Below are 10,107 nucleotides of genomic sequence, written 5' to 3'. Positions count from 1 at the left end.
CCAGATGTAATGTGATGTATGTGCGTATGTATATATGTGTGTGTGTGAGTGTCTGGGTGCGTATGTATGTATGCATGTACAAATGGGGAGAGAGAAAGAGAGAGAGATTCAGACAAATAGACAGATAGCTACATAGGCATCTACATATAATGCAAGATAGATGGATAAATAGATGGGTAGATAGATAGGTAGGTAGACAAATATTAATACTGCTGCCATCACCATCAGCACCCAACAACACCAGCACCATCATCACCATAGTTACATTTACTATATGTGTATATACATAAGTAGATAGCGAAATAGAGAGTAGATGTATAGGAAGATAAATAGACTGATAAATGAATTGATAAAGATATAGACATACAGTCAGATGAGCAGACAAACACATCTTAATCATCATCATCATCGCTACCACCACTATCATCATCATCACCATCATCATCACCTTGTATCATCAAAAGACATCATCTCCTTATTACCTTCAACTCCCACACATTGCTACCATTCTATCAACTGCCCCCACTAGCACCAGCACCAGCACCACCACCATAATAACAAGTATTATTATTATTGTTACAATACCTCAATCCCACCAACCCTGAGGGCAACATACCACTAAGCAATTCACCTTCTCTCCCTTTCACCGCCGCCACAAATACAGTATTACTCATCTATTCCCCCACCCCTGCTGCACCTGAAGCTACTTTCCTCTTAGATATGAAGAGAGTGATGTGTGCACGTGTATGTATGTGTATGCAAATGAATGTGTGCGTGTGCAAGCATATCTGCTTGTTTCTATGTGTGCATAGTATGTATATTAATGTCTATGTTTGTGTGTTTAAGGTTGTCTAGTTGACTCTGTGTGTGTGTGTATGTGAGCGTGAGTGCATGTTTGTACATGCACACGCACAGTGCATACTTGTGTGTGCATGGTGAGTGTTAGTGCATGCCTGTACGTGTGTGTTTGCATCTTTGTGTTTGTGCCTGCCTATGTGTATGTGTGTGTGTGTGTGTGTGCCTGTATGCGAATATGTGTGTATGTAGTAGAAATGCACTGCAACATCCACCCACTCACCCACTTCTCCATACAACACAGAAACATACCACCAACACCACCACCACCACAACATTTGCTGTTAAAACCAGAGAATGAATACCAGACAATACACACACACATAGCTACCTCTCCTCTTTCTCTCTCTCTTTCACTACATCCATCTATCTGTTGTTCCCTACCATTACTACCACCACCACCACCACTACTCACTCTCTACGTAATACTCTTCTGATTTAATAGGAAGTACCTAAGTGGTAGGTCGACCTGCTAGAAATAGCAGCCTACCAGCCAATCAGCCAAATCTCCCTCAAATTGGCACACCCCTCCTCCCTCAATAAGGGAAAAGAGACATTAGATAAGGTTCTTCATTATGTCGACCTTGCCAGTTTTTCCTCACCACCTAAACTCTAAAAGACTGGATGGTCAAACTTGGAATGCTTTCGGTCATGAATCTGCTTGACCAGAGCTGACCTGGGGCTAAACACCACCATCAACAACAAGAACTGCTGCCACCACCATAACCATCACAACGACGACCACCCACCACCACCACCACCACCACCACCACCACAACTACCACCATCACCGTCATCACAACCACAACTACTGCTACTACCACGACCACTACTACTTTTCTCTAACACAGTACTTCATACTACTCATATACTGTAATACACAGCACCTCAAGCTGTGCCGATACTAGGTCTTTACCACCACACCACAGCACACTAAACCATGACCTACACCACTATCATAGTACACTATAACCTACCCTGCACTATACTACATTATTCTATATTATCCACAGCAACTCCACTACACTAAACTACCACTACTCTGCTATGGTAGAGTCTCACTGTGGAGGCCTGTGGGTCGGTGGTTAGGGTGTTCGACTTGTGATTGTAAGATTGTGACTTCGATTCTTGCACTGGGTGATGCTTCATTTCATGTTGCTTCAGTCCACTCAGCTGGCAAAAATGAGTAATCCTGCAAAGGGCTGGCGTCCCGTCCAGGTGGGTGAATATACACACCATAGAAACTGGGGAACCGGCCCTTATGAGTTGGCATGATACAAGAAGGTAACCTTTTATTCAGCTTGCAATCGTAAGGCCATGAGTTTGATTGCTGGTAGCACCATGTGTCTTTGAGCAAGACACTTTATTTAATGTTGCTCCGGCTGGCAAAATTAAGTTACACCTGTCATTCAAAGGGCCAGACTTGTCACATTCTGTGTCATGCACGTCTGTGGAGTACTCAACCACTTGCATTTTAATTTCACAAGCTGACTGTTCTGTAGTTCAGATCAACTGGAAACCTGGTTGTTGAAACTGATGAAGTGCCAGTTTTCTTTTTAAGTTCCAATTCACAAAAGAACAATACTACAACACAAACTACACCCAATAAACTTTATTTCAGACATCAAACACTTTCCACCAGGTTTTTGGAATTCCTCTTTACCATCTGAGTCAGTATCTGTGACAGGTGTGGTTGGCATGGTAAGAAATTTGCTTCTCAACCACATGGACCTGTGTTCAGTTCCACTATGTGTCAGCTTGAGCAAGTGTCTTCAACTACAGGCCTGGGGCCAACCAGCACCTTGTGAGTGGATTTGGTATGTATTTTTTCAACCCTAAAGGTCTGAAAGACAAAATCAGCCTTGACAATGTTTGAACTCACAATGTCAAGCCAGAAGAAATGCCAGCAAGCAGTTTGGTCACCATAGTAAAAATTTTGCTATTTTGCCTCCCCTACTATCTCTCTAACTCTTTTACTTATTTCAGTCATTTGACAGTGGCCATTCTGGAGCACCACCTTTAGTCGAGCAAATTGACCCCAGGACTTATTCTTTGGAAGCCTAGTACTTATGCTATCGGTCTCTTTTGCTGAACTGCTAAGTTACGGGGACGTAAACACACTAGCATCCGTTGTCAAGTGATGTTGGGGGGGGGGGAACAAACACAAACACACAAATATATACACACACACACACATACATATATATATACGATGGGCTTCTTTCACTTTCCATCTACCAAATCCACTCATAAGGCATTGGTCGGCTCGAGGCTATAGTAGACGACCTTTGGCCAAGGTGCCATGCAGTGGGATTGAACCTGGAACCATGTGGTTGGTAAGCAAGCTACTTACCACACAGCCACTCCTACACCTATCAACAACTTGGATTGGATTGCCTATGTTCAGTTCCTTGCAGGACAAAGGACTTAGCATGTCCTCACCACCAACCATGGTCAGATGTGGAGGCTGCAAATTTGAGCCTGAGATCCCACTGGTTTGATGAGCATACTGTCACACTGGCTCAACATGGCTTGGTAGAGGGGTGCAGTTTTTATACTCTTATCCAGGAAGACTTAGGTTGATTACATTGACCCCAGTATTTGACTGGTGCTTATCTTATCGACCCTGAAAGGATGAAATGCAAAGATGACCTCAGAATTTGAACTCAGAATGTCCTAACACCAGCTGGGTGGCTGGTGTTAGGAAGGGCATCCAGCTGCAAAAACCTAGCCAGCCCCTGTCAAATCGTCCAACCTCTGCTAGCATGGAAGGCAGATGTTAAGCAATGATGATGATGATGAATGTAAAAACTGATGAAATACTGTTAAGCATTCTGTTTGGTGAGCGATTTTGTCAGCTTTCTATAAGCAACAATAACAACAATGAAAGTGAAAGAGAGAGAAAAAAAATTGCTACTCACCTGAAACACAAAATATTTGGTGAGGAATTCTGGGTTAGGAAGCACAGAACGATCCCCTATCACAGCCATACGTATCTGTTCAGCGTAGGTGAAGAATGATATTGCGATGGGCACTTGGTCAGGCGTCGGCATCCAGTACATGATGCTACGTATGACCTTCGTGTCAAGTGTGAGCACATTCTCAGGCCCTGCCATGTTTGAGATGAGGCATGTACAGTGATTATTAATCGTTGACCAGACGCGATCATGCCAGCTTTCTGGCAACATACAACTACTTAACCACATGGCACCATTCAACACAAGGTACTCAGATGACTTTTTAAATTTTGCCATGCTGCACTTAACATGCCACAAGCGGGGAATTGCACCTTCAGTGTTTGTTGGAATTGTGCTGTTTATAAACACGTAATGATTGCTCATGTTGTTGGTGCACACCTGCATGTTCACTGGAATGATGCACTTCAGGTTAAACGGGTTCTCGATACCGTTCTGCTGCAGGTAGGACCGTAACCCTCCTGCCACCAGCGACATAAAGAGATCATTGAGTGTGCATCGAGCAATCTGTTTCACACGGGTAGCTACAGAGAGACTAAAAGGTTGGGACCAGGCCACGATTTTGCGACCCGACAAATGAACATGGTTGCCATGCAATAGATTTAGATCTGATTTTGTACAGAGCCATTTCTGTAAAAACACCAGTGGACCTGTGAAAATTCCACCAATATAGTTCATGCACATCCTACCCTTGGGCAGGTGGCGAGTGGGACTAAGGTTAGGTTGATTATCAACAAAAGCCTTCAAAAAAACTCTAACAAGACTTGTGCTATCAGACATACAAGGGTGGATCCGAAACAGGATTAGGGTGTCTCTGCTCGGTCCAAAATTATGGATAATTTGCACCTCCCACAACGGATGATTCATGTTTAGTTCTTTGCTGGCCATTTCCGACACAAAGTCCTGTAACTCTTCCTCAGTATGTATGAAGTCCGATAAAGTATGAATGTGGTTTTCTAGGTTGAAGTCTTCATCGTAGACCCATGCATATCCAGTGCAGAATGGAACCACCTTCTGCACAAGACGTGGAAAGGTGGCTTGGTTGCGCCGTTTTTCAGCAATAATTAACCGTGTGTAGAGAAGATCCTTGATTGTGGGCGTGTCCAGACCATGCTCGACCACGAGAAGGCACTGGATCACAGCGCTGTTCAGCGGTGGCGATCGTAGCCACATTTTTTCATGCGTTGTCAGATGTGTTGCACAACAGCATGTGCATGCATGAGAGTCTTGGCAACAGCAGCAACATGTAGCGAGTACCATCTTGAGAAAAACACAGATGGGAAAGAAGGCAAAGATGATGGCATAGAATGGAAAAAAAGTGAGGAGAGCAGCAAAGAAGAAAAGGAGACTGCTCCAGAATGTGAGGCAGAATGGTTTGCGTGTGAGGGGTTTGATGGGTTTGTAAGGAGCACTCGGGAATCGTTTTGTAAAGATCTGTCGTCGACTTTCTTCAAGGGTACGAAAGCGAGCACGTTCAGAGTTTATGTCTGGTAAGGAGGAGAGATCAATCGATACCTGGTCCCTTCTTCCAGGTTTACCTGAGGATGCCAGCGGTGACGAGGGTAAGAGAACAGTGGTCAGACTGTCTCGGTTTTGGGAGTCTTCAGTTTCACTAGATGTATGACTTGTGACGGAGACGGGCCGATGGTCAAAGTCATCTCGTTTCATGGGTTGGTATGACGAAGAGTCGCGCACACTCTGCTGCAGCTGTGGTCGAGTTTGCTGCTGCACATAATGTGACTGATGCTGCTGATGCTGCTGTTGCTGCTGCTCTTGTTTTGACCAAAGGGTGCGGGAATCATTGCCATGGCCACCATATTGTGATAGGCGTGCTGCCATCTGGTGGTGGTCATACATACGCCAAAGGCTACCTATCCATTTCTACAGTGAGGCCTGCAAGAAGAAAAAAAAACCAAAAAGATTAAAAAATCACAGATTATTAAGGGCCTTTATTGAGAAACTCTTTTGTAACAGAGGTACATTTATACAATCTATCAATATATAAATATATAAATCAACTGAAGCAATTGCTTTACTTAAATCTGCAGATGTATTTACGCATGCAAATGTATATTTGTGTTGATATTATGTGTGTGTGCATATATATATATTATATATATATATATATATATATATATATATATAGAGAGAGAGAGAGAGAGAGAATTGTGTCAGATAAATTCATTTGTTTCTTTCTACTTGGTACTTCATTGTCAAATATCTGAAAAAAAGAGAAATTTATTCAAATTTCAAAAACGATAAAAGTTGTAGAGAAGGTATAGAGCTACAAAAGAGAGAAAGCAAATAATAAGAAAACAACAAAAAAAGAGTACAATGAAAATGTTTTTCATGTAAATTCAAATGACACTGGAAAAGATTAAAATGGAATGAGGTGGGGGGACAAACAAATTTATCTGACAACCCAAGACATATACATATGTACAAATGAATGTATTGTAAATACAATGAACATAAAAGAAAACATAAGAGACATAAGAGAAAGTTTTAACAAATATTGTATGAATTTAATGCTTAAAAAGAAAAGAGGTCTTAATGTTTTGGGTGCTAGCTCTTCATCAAAGGGAAAGTATCAAAGAAAAGTAAAGTTACGTATGTATATGTATGTATGTACTACAATGCACAACAAAAATAGACAGGAAAGTATTAGCAGAGAACACACAGTGTAGAGAATTCACCACAAAAGCAAGTTATTAATGATGGAGACAATACTCATACCATAAAGCCCATGAATACACATCATACCCAGGTTACAAATAAAAATGAATACATGATAAATGATGTATGAAACAATAGATCAGTCAATCAAACCTCCTTATCATTTAACATTCAGCTTCCATGCTCACATGGGTTGAACAGTTTGTCAGGCTCTGATGAATTAGAAGACTGCATTATGCACCTGTTTTGTGTGGCAAGGTTTCTAAGACCAGATGTTTTTCATTGTTTTGGGGTTGCTAAAATAATGTACCAGTCAAGTACTGAGGTCAGTCATATCAACTAAACCCTACTCTCAAAACTGCTGGCCATGTACCTTAATCAGGAATTATTATTATTATTATTATTATTATTATTATCATTATTAAGGTGGTGAGCTGGCAGAATCGTTAGCATGCTGGGCAAGATGCTTAGCAGTATTTCGTCTGCTGCTATGTTCTGAATTCGAATTCTGCCAAGGTTGACTTTGCCTTTCATCATTTCGGGGTTGATAAATTAAGTACCAGTGACACACTGGGGTTGATGTAATCGAATAGTCCCCTCCCACCAAAAATCAGGCTTGTTCCTATAGTATTGGGTTGTCCAGAAAGTTTGTGCCGATTCACAGTAGCTTACCTTTCGACTTATTTTAGAACATGGTTGAGTCCATAAAATAGGATTTGACTACACCTCCATTTAGAGCACAGTTTAAGCTATCTTTTCGTGAAAGCAGGTTTATGTTCCTATAACCTGTGTTAATTCTGTAACCCTTTAAAATGGAACAGCTTGGCTGGGATGTGTTACCCTACCCTCCTTGATGAAAGTGAGCTGGCAGAATTGTTAGCAGTATTTTGTCTGTCACTAAGTTCTGAGTTCAAATTCCACCAAAATCGACTTTGCCTTTCATCCTTTCGCAGTCAATAAATTAAGTACCAGTGAAATACTGGGGTCAATGTAGTCTACTATCTCCCTTCTTCAACATTTCAGGCCTTGTGCCTATAGTAGAAAAGATTATTATTATTACCAAAGTAGTAAGAATTGTTAGAATGCTGGGAAGCATGCTTAGCAGTATTTTGTCAGTTTCCACATTCTAAGTTCAAATTCCGCTGAGGTCAACTTTACCTTTCATCTTTCTGAGGTCAATAAAATAAGTGCCAGTTGAACACTGGAGTTAATGTAATTGACTTATCCCCTCCCCAATCTGGCTGGCCTTGTGCCAATGGGAAGATAGTTTTTGTATGTGGCAGACGCTCAGGAGCAATAATAACTGAAATGCTCAGAGACCAACTTCCGCTGCATTCCAGGAAGAAAAACTAGAAATTGTTGATAGCTTCCATTACCTAGGTGACCAAGTCAGTAGCGGGGGTGGGTGTGCTGAAAGTGTAACTACTAGAGTAAGAATAGGCTGGGCAAAGTTCAGAGAGCTCTTACCTCTGCTGGTGACAAAGGCCTCTCGCTCAGAATAAAAGGCAGACTGTATGATGCATGTGTACGAACAGCCATGCTACATGGCGGTGAAACTTGGGCCGTGACTGCTGAGGATATGCATAATCTCGCAAGAAATGAAGCCAGTATGCTCCGATGGATGTGTAATGTCAGTGTTCATACTCGACAGAGTGTAAGTACCTTGAGAGAAAAGTTGGACCTAAGAAGCATCAGTTGTGGTGTGCAAGAGAGACGTTTGAACTGGTATGGTCATGTAGCGAGAATGGATGAAGATAGTTGTGTGAAAAAGTGCCACACCCTAGCGGTTGAGGGAACCTGTGGAAGAGGTAGACCCAGGAAAACCTGGGACAAGTTGGTGAAGCACGACCTTTGAACTTTAGGTCTCACCGAGGAAATGACCAGAGACTGAGGCCTTTGGAAGTATGCTGTGCGTGGGAAGACCCGGCAGGATAAGTGAGACCATAACCCATGGCCTCTACCTGGGACGTAGCCAGCCCACTTATGCATACCTTTCCTTCTTGTGACGCAATCCCCACTTGTGAAGACCTGTTGAGGCAAGTGAAAATTGAAATCGAAATCGATCAACATCAATGGAAATTGTAGCTGTGATACCAGTGCCGGTGGCATGTAAGAGAACCATCCGAACGTGGCCGTTGCCAGTGCTGCCCCAGCTGGCCTCTGTCCTGGTGGCACGTAAAAAGCACCATCCAATTGTGGTCGTTGCCAGCCTCGTCTGGCCCCTGTGCCAGTGGCACATAAAAAGCACCATCCGATCGTGGCCGTTTGCCAGCCTCGTCTGGCCCCTGTGCCGGTGGCATGTAAAAAGCACCATCCGATCGTGGCTGTTTGCCAGCCTCGTCTGGCACCTGTGCAGGTGGCATGTAAAAAGCACCCACTACACTCACGGAGTGGTTGGCGTTAGGAAGGGCATCCAGCTGTAGAAACACTGCCAGATCAAACTGGGCCTGGCGCAGTCTTCTGGCTTCCCAGACCCCAGTTGAACCGTCCAATCCATGCTAGCATGGAAAACGGACATTAAACGATGATGATTATATAAAATCCGTTCTGTAGGTCAGTGTGTGTGTCTTCTAGGATCTCAGGCATCCTCCAACCGATTGCGCTCAAATCTGATATGTAGATACCAACGGTATCAGGGCGTGTATAAATCTTGAAAAAATTACAAAAATCGATTCCAGGTGAGAATGCGATCGATAAAGCCATGGGAACGTGCATTTGTATGCGCAAGTACATCAGCTGTTGCGATTGATACTATGCATACGCGATAAAAATGCATGTGCAGTTTGTGCAAAAAAATCATCATGCTTTTCCATCTAGATTTACTTCCAGCTAACCTATTTTCATGCATCGTTTTTATCCTGCTTTCCTTCCGTCAACCTGTACATAACTGCACCTTCCATTTTTTTGTTGCTTTTGTACTGCTTAAAGGCACGTTTCTTTCCTGCCAAGCTTACTATTTAAACCATGTTTGTGTTCTCCCAGTCAACAGCCTTATCATTACTGGTACTCTAACCTCTTTGGTTGCATATTTGTGTGAATAAAATCGTTTTTCTTTGGAATGGAAAAAAAGTCTATCTTTATTTCTTCTTTTGCTGGTGTCTCAAATTTAGGTTAAATCAGTGTTTCTCAAAGAGGTGGCCTATGGGACAGTTGGACAAGTTTTTTTGAGAAAATTTGGTTTAAATGTTTGACAACTCAGCACCGTCCATTGGACGGGGGGGGGGGTTAGCTCGTACACACACACACACATATATATATATATAGGTGCAGGTATGGTTATGTGGTTAAGAGGTTTGTTTTTCACTCTGTGGACTTCAGCTCACTCCCACTGCTTGGTATGTTGGGCAAGTGTCTTTTACGACAGGCTTGAGCAAATCAAAGCCTTTGTCTAGGTTTCATGTGATAGTTACAAGTACCTCATCATATCAATCCAACTATATATCAATCTATTTATCTATCCATCTGTTTACCAGTGTATCTATCTATCTCTCTGTTTACCAGTCTGTCTGTTTGTCTATCTGTTTACCAGTCTGTCTGTCTATCTGTTTACCAGTCTGTCTGTGTCTGTCTATCTATTTATCTATCTATCTATCTACCTCTC

General features: G+C 42.4%; 1 protein-coding gene across 1 annotated transcript; it reads right to left on the bottom strand.

The window, feature by feature from the left end:
- Positions 1-3,761: 3,761 nt before the first annotated feature.
- Positions 3,762-5,752, bottom strand: LOC115226948 (the record flags this gene model as incomplete). The annotated part of the gene is made up of 1 exon (XM_029797906.2): positions 3,762-5,752. A coding segment is annotated over exon 1 (1,926 nt), but the record flags the coding sequence as incomplete, so codon positions are not given.
- Positions 5,753-10,107: the final 4,355 nt, after the last annotated feature.

Source organism: Octopus sinensis, unplaced genomic scaffold, assembly GCF_006345805.1.
Source record: "Octopus sinensis unplaced genomic scaffold, ASM634580v1 Contig00610, whole genome shotgun sequence".
Classification (NCBI taxonomy): Eukaryota; Metazoa; Mollusca; class Cephalopoda; order Octopoda; family Octopodidae; genus Octopus; species Octopus sinensis.
This window is presented reverse-complemented; position numbering and strand designations above follow the sequence as displayed.